Source organism: Dipteris shenzhenensis, chromosome 18 (genome assembly GCF_047967505.1).
Source record: "Dipteris shenzhenensis isolate YYH24624 ecotype China chromosome 18, Dip_SZ_1.0, whole genome shotgun sequence".
In the NCBI taxonomy this organism is placed as follows: Eukaryota; Viridiplantae; Streptophyta; class Polypodiopsida; order Gleicheniales; family Dipteridaceae; genus Dipteris; species Dipteris shenzhenensis.
The window spans coordinates 55826825-55840170 of NC_141613.1; the positions used below are offsets into that span (position 1 = coordinate 55826825).

At 40.2% G+C, this 13346-nt stretch overlaps 1 protein-coding gene across 1 annotated transcript; it reads right to left on the reverse strand.

Moving 5' to 3' along the window:
* Positions 1 to 5033: 5033 nt before the first annotated feature.
* Positions 5034 to 12562, reverse strand: LOC147891452 (putative pre-mRNA-splicing factor ATP-dependent RNA helicase DEAH2). Its single transcript, XM_087389433.1, has 7 exons — positions 12210 to 12562; positions 11929 to 12116; positions 6598 to 7682; positions 6134 to 6259; positions 5783 to 6021; positions 5571 to 5689; positions 5034 to 5421 (listed from the first exon to the last, which is right to left on the reverse strand). The coding sequence occupies exons 1-7, from the start codon at positions 12465 to 12467 to the stop codon at positions 5289 to 5291; spliced, it is 2148 nt and encodes a 715-aa protein (XP_087245559.1). The 5' UTR covers positions 12468 to 12562; the 3' UTR covers positions 5034 to 5288.
* Positions 12563 to 13346: the final 784 nt, after the last annotated feature.

Genomic DNA, 13346 nt, shown 5'->3' on the forward strand with positions numbered 1-13346 from the left:
GATATTGATGTCAATAATCTAAATCACATATTTTATTCTAGGTACTAAAATTTATGTTCTCAGATTCCATCTTAGATCCAACATCTAGGATTCCTTTATGAAGCCTATTTCTATTTTCCACTGGTGATCATGACCCAACGCAGATCCAAAAAACCCCATTCTTGCACAATTGCATCAACTCGGCCATCTGCATTGCTATAAGAGTTTATCTGAATCACCAAAGTTTGAGCATAGTCCTTACTTATAACTTCACTTTTGGATTCTCCCTTAGATTTTCTTATTCCAGCAATATTTTATTCCAAATCTTTGCATAGCTCTTGGATCCTCCTATGTTTCATTTTGTTTTTTGAACTTCAATGACATATTCTAGATCTTATGAGCATTTCATTTCAAGTTTGATATTTAGCTCCAAAACTTTCTTTTAGAGATTTTTCCCTATATCATAACTTACCAGACTTTAAATCTGTGGCACATTTTGATCCTGGACCATCTTCAATGTTCATTTAAGAGCAAGTTTTTGTTATTCCTTGGCATATACCCATGATGGACTTTTATTTCTAAATAACATTCTTGAATTTTTTTAGTCTTCATTTTTCAAAGAGCCTTTTTGAATCAGACACTCATCATACTCCTAGATTTATATTTCTGGCACACAATCCTAGACCATTCATAGACTATTCTAGATGTTTATTTAGAGATATCTAGTTTATAAACTTGGAATTCCATTCCTAGTGTATTAAGATTGTTTTCTATGCATAGTCCCAATTCATTGGTTGAATTTCAATGTAGCCTCACATTACTATAGCAGTCCACCTATTTTCTTTTTTGTTTTTTCCAATTCTAGTTTGTCTACATAATTGTATTTCTATTCACAAGTGTTTCCATAAGCCCCACAATGGCAATGTATCAACATTAAACTTTTAGCAGCTTCTTGGAATTCACATTTTTATGCATAAGCCAAAGAAAGTTTCACAGTTGTAAAAGGAAATGTTGGAAAGTGGGAGATTGGGTTTTGTCCCAATGTATGGCAATCATGTTGTTGTTATACCTGGTATTGGGAAAGGTGAGAAGCTGAAGAAGAGGAGTAAAGTGCAAATATGCATCAAGTTCATGGCTATGTCGTCATGAAATTATGGCATGGATGTACATTTCTAATGTAGAATCTTGTATTGTTTATCACTTATTTTGAAATTTTATTCTTAGATCTTTAGTTTACAACTTGGAAGCTTGATCCTTATCTATTGATTATTAAAGTGCATAGTCCCAAGTCATTGGTTCAATTTTGACATAGTCTTGAATTATTCTACCAATTCATATGATTTTTGCATTTATTATAGTTTGTCCAGATAGGCATCTAGTTGTAGGTGTTTGTGTAAGCCCAGCAATTGTAGTGTATTAATATCTATCCTTTTAGTAGACTCTCGACATTTCATAATGTATGTACAAGTTGAAATCATGTTTTGCACTTCTAGAGGGACAAATTTTTGAAAAGTAAGAGATTAATTTTGCCTCGATAAAGGGACCATGGTCATGGTCATGGTCATGACAAGGGATTATGAAAGTTGAAAGGCTAAAGAAGAGGGGCAATGTGAAAAAATGCATCATGTTCATGACCATCTGGTCCTAAACACAAGGCATGGATATGCATTTTGCATTTCAAACATAAACTTGGATCCATTCTAAAAAATTATTATTGGAATTTGGTTTTACAAACTTGGAATTACATTCCCAATCTATTAATTATTTTGGATGCATAGCAGGATTCATTGGTTTAATTTTGATGTAGTCTCAGATTATTTTAAGAATCCATCTATTCAAAGGAAGTCTTAGGAGCATGTGGTCATGATAGGATGTTAAGGAAGATAAGAGTCCAAAGAAGGGGAGAAAAGAACAAATATGTGTTTGAGTTCAAGATCACGTGGTTGTGAGCTCATAGCATGAGTCTAGAGAGCATGCATGGCTTAAAATGTTGCAAAATCAAGATTTCACACATGGCTTAAAAATCCTCTCTCTCCCACTCATCTTTTATCCTAACAAATGCTAACTGATTTATGAGCATATTTGTGATATTATCCAAACTAGCTTCAAATCCTCTCCTTGTTGCTCTTTCTCTACTATGATTCATATTCTATTTCTAAATCCATATCTTGTTGTGATACCTCTTTTAGAGCATATCCTTCTATGATTGCATAACTTGCTCCAAAACTATATCTTTACATTGTGAATACCTTCCGTGAATCTTCTCCTATATATGAATAATTTTCTAAATACCAAACGAAAATCCTTGTTTCCTATTGTTGCTAAGAATCTAAGGGTATTGTAAAAAGGATGCATCTTCAACCTCCCATGATGATTGTGCAAGCTTCAAGAAACACCTTTGATAGCTTTGATTTAAATGTAGTTTTTTGGACCATAGACCTCTCTCTCTCTCTCTCTCTCTCTCTCTCTCTCTCTTGCAATCTTTTAGTTCAAGCTAGAAATTGCCATACATGCACAAAGGAAATTGAAAGAGAATGCGAGGATGGGATCTTTTAGTTGATGACAATTGGGAGACAAAGGGGTTGAATGCCTACATTGGTGGATCTCTAGAAATGTATGAAGAAAATATTTTAGCTGCTACTAATTGGGAGATTAAGGGGTTAGAGAAGTTGAATGCCTACATTGTTGGGCTTCTAAAAATGTATGAAGAAGTTATAGGGCTACATTGGTGGGGGATGGAGGGGTTAGAGAAGTTGAATGCCTACATTGGTGGGCTTCTAAAAATGTATGAAGAAAATCTTGCACTTACTATGTAGCAATAAGTAGACAAGGACCACTTAGTACATAGCAATAAGTAGACAAGGACCACTTAGAATACTTGAAATCAATTAGTAGGAAAAAAAAGCCCAAATTCATAGGTTGTGTGTCGAAGATTCCCCATTAATTGTTTCATCTTCTATCCCTCTCGAACATTTCATTCTCCCTTGCAATCTCAAGCCTCCACTACGTACACCTGCTTGATCAGATATTAAAAACTATATGTGATATCCGGTAGACTGCTATGCAATGATAAGGAGAAGGCCACGTGTCAGAGAATTGACCACCGGAATCTATAGAAGATTCCATTTCCGCCTCCCTTCTCTCTCTCTCTCTCTCCGCTTTCAGCCCTCCTTTCCATGCTATGCACCCAATGCAATTTCTTTTTCAATCTCGCATAGGCCTTGTGATGATTCTCATGTTCTTTTATGTACTTCATGGTGGGTTTTTACCTTTTTTTTGAGATTCCACATTCAATAATGTAAGGTTTTCAATTCTTTTTTTAGGTTTCCAATGCAATAATTTAAGTATTACCAAAAAAAGTACCATATATGGTTTTGGAAGGCAAAAAAGCCATATCTTTCACTTGGAAGGAAATAATTAGACCGCACTCTTCATTATATTTTTGGAAAAATATAGATCTTTTAAGTTGTAGAGTTATAGAACTGGACCCTGCATATTTTTTGAAAAGGGGACATACTGCTAGGAAATGCTTATTTGAATCGTTGATCATTCTGTCTCGATCGTGCAAGCAATCACAACCATTTTCTGCTGCTCGCACTTCATACTAGGGGAGAGCAAAGAAGCATTTACGTCAAGAAGGGGAATGCTAGAGCCAAGCAACATCAAATCTCTCATAAATTCATCGCATCAATCCATTGGCCACAGCTATAAATCTTGCTATCTTTGATTGGAGAGGCAAGTGTAACGCCGCTTTCCGATCATGCTTCAGTTTGCAAAAGAGAAGCAGTGGCAAACATGTGCATGGTAGTCGGGTGAAGCTGGAAAATGTCATCTATGTTGATGAAGAGAGAGCTCTCGGGAGCTACCTTGGCTACGGCAAAGCTCAATTCGCTACGGAGAAGCTTTTGCAGTTGATAAGCAAGAAGGCCGGCCCAATAGGATCCATGAAAAACTGACCAAACAGGAAAGCAACCAACTAGTCTGACCTTCAGTTTTTCATATCTCCATCACAGCAGCCATGTATGCAGGAACTCCAGGTCCAACAAGCTCAAAATATCCACCTTTCTTTATAAATCCTGCATACTGTATGCAGCTTGCAGTGAGAAAGGATAGAGATCACGTGGAAAGGCAAGTCTCCTGTATTGCCTCAACCCTCATTTTCAGAGCCATCCAACAGAGAAACAGCAGGTGCAGAGGAACTTGATACACATTGCCAGCAGTTTGTGCTCAATACTCATTAACCAACCAAATCACACGATAAAGAACAGCGTAGTTCTCACAAGCCCAATCGAGCACCGTTCTTGGTTTAGTTTAGGGAGAGATGAGCAAATAGGTTTCAAAGAAAATAAACTGAGTTACAGAAAACCACCTCATTGCCACCTTCTGCATCTATTCTGCACGCGAAGGCCTTCCAAAGCCAACAGGAGATGTTCTACAGTCCGTGCGGCAGCTTTTCCTTCACCACAAAGCGCTTATGGAAGCAAAGCACTCCTAATTCTTCCTCAGTATCCTTGATTCAATGGACAAAATACCATCTGTGCCTAGCTGAAGCAGGCAGATATTTCAAGGAGGTTATGACTCCAGATGTAAGCCTGTCGTGGACAGGTCAGGCTACTCGCATAAGGAACTCTGTTGCTGTGAATTATGCACATACCTACAAGTATTGCATAGCCTATATAAATTTGTGACAAAAAGATTTAAAATTTAAATGTATAACATCGATATTGGATTACTTTGAATCTAATAACTTTGTACACATGGATAAATGGAATACATAGTCTAAAACTAAATACTGAGCTTCTACTTTGTATTTGGTATAAACTCTCCTGTGCTAAGATACAACTATATTGCTTCTGCTTTCTTTAAATGGTTATCTACTGCTATGTCATGTACATCCTCAAAAGTCAACTTAAACTTCAACTATAATTTTTTCAACTTGTGAGAGAGAGAAAGCGCGTGCACAGAGAGAGAGAGAGAGAGAGAGAGAGAGAGAGAGAGAATTTTGAACAAAATTAATATAAATTTTTGAATAGTATAATACAAGTATTGTTGTTTTGCACACCATGCATGTGCAAAACAAAACCACTCCAGAATGTGTCAACCAAAGAGTGGGCCAGATCCTCAAAGTGAAACCCAAAAAATGCATATATGCTAGAAAAGCTAGTAGGTCATTGCACAATGTGTGTGCACAGTGAAATCAAGCTCAACAAAACGCACATCAAGTAGAACATTGTTCCCTATGAGCGCTACGAATTGCAAACTGATTGATTGCTATGCAAATGCTTCTTAATAAAAAAGGATCATAGCTTTTAAGATCCTTTTTTGTTCTTGGAGTCAGCCTTCTCTCGGTCACGCTTCATGTACAGGCGTTCCAACTGCCTTCTTGCTTCACACTGTGGAAAATTACTCAGGTCATAGTAGTGATGTGCAATATCAATAAGCCTGTCAGCAAAAATTGGCGTGAGATTGGCAGAGTGACAACCGCTGTTTTTTTTTTAAATCATTAACTCATGTATTTTGCAAGTTTAGGGAAATCGGCAAGAAACAATCTTTGTCCAAACCAACAGAAGTGCCAAGACATAAGTAATTACCATTCCCCTCGGACATCAGTCACAATTCGAATAAAATTTCTGGTAGTCAACACAAATTCATTGTAAATCACCCACTCTGGCTTGTGATCCAAACATGTGGAGGGATGCAAATGAACCATCTGCAATAGACGCAACATAGTTGAGCAGAGCTGATGCACTGCAACCAAAACTTTAAAAACAAATTTAAAAAACTAAGTTCTCTATAGCATCACCTGATTATCTTTCACAGTCAAATAATGGCCTGTTCTTTCAAGGTGAGCTACTTGCATGAAATATCCAGCCAACATAGCCTTCCGGATGTTAACATAGTAGTCACGACTGTTGAAATCTGTACTGCACATTTTCAGGTTATACCGATTCATGATCCGCACAAGTTGGGACCGCACATTGTCAGCTGATTTCAGTGCCCTGACATTGATAAAATTATCATAGCACCATTGAGGGTCCTCACCTGCATTTCCCAGAGAACAATAAAAGTACCCACTTAAAAAAACCCCAACAAAAGGCCTACACAAACAGAAGTCTTCTCAAGATCCTTACAGAACAAACAAAACCACACTTACTGTTTTGTTTGTAGGCATGGTACACATTCAGCAACGTCAAGTGGTCCCCATCGATGTGCGCAAACCGGGCTTTCGCTTCATCTGCAGCTTTCTGGGCTTCCTTTGGGCGAAGAAAGCAATTGGGGACTAGTGAAAGAGAGCATTGTTATCACAGATGAGGCCCACGGAGGTCAGCAGATGCAGAGAGGCGAGACCAAACCCCGTGCACTGATACACTGAGGTTTTGAAGCTGTCTGCATCAGAACTATCCTTAGGAAATCTATAGGACAACAATCACACTATACAAAGGACGGTGTTCCACAATCCTGTGTGCTGACCTGGGCCCTACATAGAATTCCACCCCACAGACAATCAAAATACTACTGGCAGACAGCTCCACACGTGGGGACAACAGACGAGTAGTGTGACCAGGGACATGGACTGATTCTATTACACCCAAACATATGAAATGAGTAGAACAATACCTGAAAGCATAGCAGTTATTGAGAGAATCTCATTAGAGCAGTTGAACTCCGGGCTCACGACTAGCATCTTCGACATTTGTGGATCCAAGGGAAACTCGCTCATAAGCTCACCCAACTTTGTCAAGTATCCATCATCATCCAATGCAGCAAGATAATTAAGCAGCTCAAGAGCCCGCATTAAAGTTTCTGGAGCTGGAGGGTCCATAAAATCAAAGTGTACTAGGTCATCGATGCCCAATTTTTTTAATGTGAGCACCACATTAGACAAGTTTGATCTCAAAATTTCTGGATAAGTTTGTGGCTGTAGGTCATCTTGAAAGCTCTTTTCGGTGTAGAGTCGGAAACATTTCCCAGGTTGTGTCCTACCAGCTCGCCCAGCTCTTTGATGTGCACTGGCCTTAGAAATCGGAGACACTAATAAAGATTCAACTCGGATCCTGGGGTTGTAAACCTTCTGCTTAGCAAAGCCAGGATCAATCACATAAACTATCCCATCAATTGTGAGTGATGTTTCAGCAATATTTGTTGACACCACAATCTTGCGGCCTGGAGGTCCACCATCTTTAATGGGAGGTGGAGCAGATTCAAAGATCTTCTGCTGCATAGCTGGAGGTAGAGTGGAATACAAAGGGACAACTTTCACTGGCCCAACTTGATCGCCCATGTTCTGAATTTCCCTTGTTATCTTTCGACAGGCATCTTCTATCTCCTCTTCACCAGTAAGGAAAAGTAAAATATCCCCAGGAGCCTCACAAATGTGTATTTGAACCACAGTTCGAATAGCTGCCTCAAGATAGTCTTTCTCAGGTTCTTGAGTGTAAAATATTTCCACTGGATGCAATCTCCCTGGAACTTTCATCAGTGGAGCGCCATTAAAGTACGACTGAAACTTCTCTGCCTCAAGGGTAGCACTCATGACCACAAGCTTCAAATCTGGCCTGTTTCTTAACACTTCCTTCAAAAGGCCAAAAAGCACATCTGTGGCTAATGTTCTCTCATGTGCCTCGTCAAGAATGATCACACGATATCGCTCAAGTAGAGGATCAGTCATTGCTTCCCTTAGAAGCATCCCATCAGTGAGATACCTGGAAGCAATGCAAGAAAAGAATATACTAAAATCAAACCCCAGTTGACAACTTTATGTATTCAGTGACAATGGTAGATAGAATGACACTTTGATATACAAATACGAGAACAAAGACAACAATCATGGGGACTGTAATCAAGGGGATTAAGGGGCTAATTTAGGATACTCTATTGATATTTTACAGGAGATGTGGATGGGACTATATAAGTCCAAACACCACTCACAGAGACTTTTGGATGTGACATCTAATCCTCTCTCCCTCTCTCTCTCTCTCTCTCTCTCAACCCATTCCTTCTTCGCCCCCCCCCTTCCTCTCTCTAACTTCAGCTCATTCAATCCCCTTTCTCCAATCTGCCCCTACCCCTCTTTTACGTTGGTATCAGAGCTTCATTCTTGGAAATCCTTGCGACCGCACAAAACAACAGCCATGGGACCTCAACAGCAAATTGATTTACGAGCTCTGTCTGCTAGCGTCACTGCTGTACTACACTTGGGCCAGCGTCGCTCCCAGATCATAGAGCATAGTCAGAAGCATCCATCAGCGTCACCCAGATCAGCAGTGGCACCTAACACAAGAAGACCGCGCAGATGCATAAAAAAGGGATCTCAACAAGGCTACTACAAAAACACATCTCCAATTCCCAGGATTGATATCTGTTGGACGAACTAAAGGACGCTCACTGCTTCACAAAGATACATCTGAGATTGGGCCATCATCATCATGATGATCAGAGTGAAAGAGGGTGATCAGCACAAAACAGCCTTCAGAAAAAAAAGAGGTTCTATTGAGTTCAAGGTGTTGCCATTAGGGTTGACTAATGCACCAGCCACCTTTCAGGCACTCGTGAACAAAATATTACAGTCAATTCTCTTTTGATATGTGCTGGTTTTCTTTAATGACATTCTCATTTATAGCAAAAGCAACCAAGAGCACATTGGGCTGGCCAAAAGAAGCGCAGCTCAGTTTTATAAACCTGAAATTTGCAGACTCATGCCTCAGCGTTGGTGCTGCATTCCATTTCGCATTCATGGCTGCATGTCATTGTTTCTACTGAAAACACTTTGTATTCCGGGCTACTTACCCCCAAACCATAGTCCCTTGTATACATTGCATTCCAGGATGAAAACTAACAAGGTGGTTTCCAAGCATTCCTTGACTGTTCCTAGCTTGGCCAGCCATTGCTTGAAACACTGAACCACCACCAAAATCTCCAGGATGCACTGAGAGGTGTAGAATGATTTGTTGTCCTTGATTTGCATACTGAAAACTATTGCCTTCCAAGAGCACCCACTATCTACCAAGCTCATCAACAGTATCACTTGCTGTCTCAGCACCTTGTGTGACAACCAAAACATGTAATTTTGAGGGCATAATTCTATGGGAAGAAATGGCTGTAATGAAGGGGGAAAGGGGGTAATTTAAGATAATCCAGTAAATTGCTTGCTTGCTTATGGAATAAAGAAAGGTGAGGTCCATATGTAGGCACCTCTTACATGAGCCACCAAGCTCCACAATCATCTCCTCAATCATCTCCTCAATCAGCTCCTAGAATCTCTCAATCATCCTATGTGGCATCTACCACCACCTAACAGTGCTTATGGCCACCTAACTATGCCTCTAGCACACACACATAGAACCTAAGGTGTGCCTGGGGCATACACCTTGAAATATCCCATCAAACCCCCCCTCAAGGGAATGCCCCAGGCTATGTCAAGGATACATCTAGTTTCTCATGCCATCTCATGGTAGTCAAGGATAAATCTATGGCTAGAATCTCATGCTAGCAAGGGTTCCCAAGGGTGTGAAGTCAACAAAAGAATACATAAGACCTTCCAATGGTTATCTCCCATGCATGTACATGCACACAATGTCTGCAGGAGGTACCATGGAGCAAAAACACATACACATGGCCTACATCATATGGTGACCAGAGGTGTTTACAAAGAACACAATAGTTTATTTCATTAATTTTGGAGGACTATCCAGGCTGAGTACCTTGACTCAACATAAAAGAGAGATCTGGAGCATATATGGAGATGGTTCAAAAAGCATAATCATCATAGGAGGCCTCATCTTGTGGAGGCACATCAACTGAAAGTATATTGGCAGTTTCTGGTTTTGTAGTTGCTTCCTTTTTGGCAACCATCATCTTGGCAATCTGCAACAAGAAAGCCATGTTGGCATTCTCTTCCATTGTAGCATAACAAAACATTGCTTCATGATTTGGCTTTCCACATATTTTGCATAAGCAAGCCATGAGAGGGTCTAACCCAAGAATTGGGCAGTGTCTACTCTCTTACAAGGGTAGAAAAGGCTGAAAAGCTTCAAAGTACAAGTATTTAGTGTAGCAAAGACTTGTACATAAAAATCATAATGAAAATGATACTTCAACTTGCATGCTTCATAGAGGTGGCTAAATGAAAGTATTCCAAGCAAATCCCAGTATAGCAACCTAAAGAAAAGTTGTAGCCACAATTGTACCGATGCTATTCAACACTTTAAAACATCAGAAATGCTAAAGTAGCATCTAATGTAGCACCAAACTCACAACATTGTCAAAATTGTCCAAAACAAAGGCCTGAACTTGGAGGACTTGTATCTCACTCTTCAAAGCAAAGAAAAGAGGGCTTTCCAAATGGAGAGGAAGGTGAAGAAGAAGAAGAAGATCAAGAAGATGACATGGCATAAATGGGCTCAAGGAGGATTATAGTGCTCTGATACCATGTTGGAGAAGTGAAAGGAAAGCATGAAGCTGAACACGAAATGAGAGAATTGCTTGCTTGCTTATGGAATGAAGAAAGGTGAGGTCCATATGTAAGCACCTCTTACATGAGCCACCAAGCTCCACAATCATCTCCTCAATCATCTCCTCAATCAGCTCCTAGAATCTCTCAATCATCCTATGTGGCATCTACCACCACCTAACAATGCTTATGGGCACCTAACTGTGCCTCTAGCACACACACATAGAACCTAAGGTATGCTGGGGCATACACCTTGAGATATCCCATCAATAAGTCCAAACCCCCACTCATGTAGCAATTTTCAATGTGACATCCCCTCCCTTCTCCGCCTATTTGATTACTCTCTCTCTCTCTCTCTCTCCCCCCCCCCCCCAAAAAACACCCTATTCCTTAGCTTCTCCCTCTTCCTCTCACTGCCTTCTGCTAATTATATCCCCTTTCTCTAATCTGTACCTACCCCTTTTCAACACAGGCTGAAGCAAGTGAAACATTAATGAGAGCAAGAAGAACAAAGTTCTATGTTGCCAAGGCCATTATCTAGTTGGGGGGAGTATTTTTAATTTTCTCATTTACTGAAAAAATGAAAAGTATCATTAGAGGATCGGTCATTGCTTCCCTTAGAAGCATCCCATTCGTAACATACCTTGAAGCAATGCAAAAAGAGAATGTGCAAAAATCAAACACCTATTGACAACTTCAAGTATGCAGTTCACGTGACAATGGTGGATAGAAAGACAATCTGATATACATAATATGGAGACTGAAGCAAAAGAAACGATCATGAGAGCGATAAGAACAGAGTTCCATGTTGCTTACCAAGTGGAAGGAAAGTATTGTCAATTTACTTATTTACTCCACAAATGAGAAGCACACTATTTTGCATCATCTAGTGCACTCACCTTGCATGGAACTGAAGCAAACGAGTGACAAAGTGAAATTTTCATAAGAGCAGGAAAGAAAGGGTTCTGTTTTGTAAAGGCCTGGACTGCAAGTACTCCCAAGTTTTTCAAAAAATGAAAAGCACTCTTGATCACCATGCTAGCTAGAATCCCAGCTAAAACTATGTGCAAACAGCAAACGAAAACGAGAAAGACCACAACAAAAAGATAGAGAAGAGGGAGAGTTAAAAAGAGGGTAAAAGGGGGGAAGGGGGGGGGGGCGGAGAGAGAGAGAGAGAGAGAGAGAGAGAGAGAGCATTCTTCAGCAGAGACAAAGCAGCTACGGAGAAATTGAAGGAAATGGAACTACAATCTGAATGGAAGACATCAGAACCCAGACCATCAAAAAGAGCAAAAGTTACAAAGTCAGAAAAAGCGGGAGAAGTTAGGGAAAAAGGAAGGCCAGGATCTCGGTTTGCAATTAATGTTGCACAGCTGCCCCAAAAGTTAAGCACGCTGGTCAATGGGCGTATGTTCAGGCATACGAAAAAAAACACCACTTTACTCGCCAAGAAAATACCATATCAAGTTGTTTCACAGCCAGGCAAGAGGCAAACCTACTTTAACACTGTCTTAGCACCACTGCAATCTTCAAAACGGATGCTGTATCCAACTTCTTCTCCAATTGTAACATCCATCTCATCTGCAACACGTCGGGAAACAGACATTGCTGCGACCCTTCGCGGTTGCGTGCAAGCAATTTGCTTTCTATTGGATGTGTATCCAGCCTCCACTACAAATTGAGGAATCTGCAGTAGAACACAACCGAGCTATCAATTCTGATAGCCCATCAACAAACCTTCAACACGTATGCCGTAAGAAGAGCTAGCAAATTCGCTTACCTGCGTCGTTTTACCGCTGCCAGTTTCCCCGACTAGAATCATCGTCTGATTCTTTGCCAATATATCCAGAAACTCCTGGCGCTGTTGCCACACAGGTAAAGTCTTTCGTTTCTCCAATATCTCATGGTAGCGCTGCGAATAAGGACGGCCAGTGTAGGGATTGAGGTTGGGAATCCCGTTAAGCTTGATTTTCCCAGGGATAGCCGAATCATCCACCACATCAAAGAGGCTAAGCTTCCTTTTGCGCTCCGAACCCATGAAGTCGCCAAGAACGTGATACGGCCAACGATGACGAAAAAGAACAGAACTCGGAGACCTAACTACAGGACGGGGTGTTTAGGGTTTGTGTTTGAGCCAACATCTCGCAGCTGTCCTTCGCACACGTATTTTAAGCCTTTTTCCCCTGCATGCTTATCGGGGTTAATTTTGGATTAATGTGGTTAATTGTCGTTATCTATTTTACTTAATACTTATGGAGCCTCTTACAAAGAGGACGGCTTGTGAGAATGCATTTCAAATTGGAATAGCGAAAGGATAATGAGATTCTAGTGTATATAGCTGTCAACTACATGTGCTTTGCTACATTTGTAGTTGTGATGTAGTCTTTGCACATTGGGGGAAGGATCATTCTTCACAGTTATAGAGCTTGCGTTTGACATCACATACAAATTTACGTACTTTCTGATTTCAAGATTAAGGTTGCTATTAGAGAAAGATTGGTAGATGAGATTTCTATTGCTCTGACATGGAAATCATGTAGCTGTGTGATGACAGTTTTTGTTGTTCACTATTTTGGATGACATATGTGGGTGATGGTGAGTTGCAATTCTGTTTTGAATATTTATGGTATACAATGCCGTTGTTAACATGAATGGTTTTGTAATTGCACTTCCGGTTTGAATATATAATGCAGATTTGAAAGGTTCGTGGTTCTTAGTTTCACTTAAACGAAGCGACATTACAACGGTGTGCAAAACCAAATTGCGCTTACTGAGGAAGAGTACATGATCGCCTTACAAACGAGCATCTCACAACATGCTCTTCTACTAAAAAGGAGTCCCAAGTTCAATGCAACTTTGTATCAACTTTAGGGAGCAAGCACGGATGTTCACATTGTTTTGAGCTCACATGGAGCCA

Coding starts and splice junctions, on each gene's coding strand:
- LOC147891452 (XM_087389433.1), bottom strand. CDS start 12,467: ATGGGTTCGGAGCGCAAAAGGAAGCTTAGCCTCTTTGATGTGGTGGAT. Junction 7,683..11,928: donor GGTGCTAAGACAGTGTTAAA/GTAGGTTTGCCT, acceptor CATTGCTTCCAG/GTATCTCACTGATGGGATGC. Junction 5,422..5,570: donor ACTGATGTCCGAGGGGAATG/GTAATTACTTAT, acceptor TTTTGCTGACAG/GCTTATTGATATTGCACATC.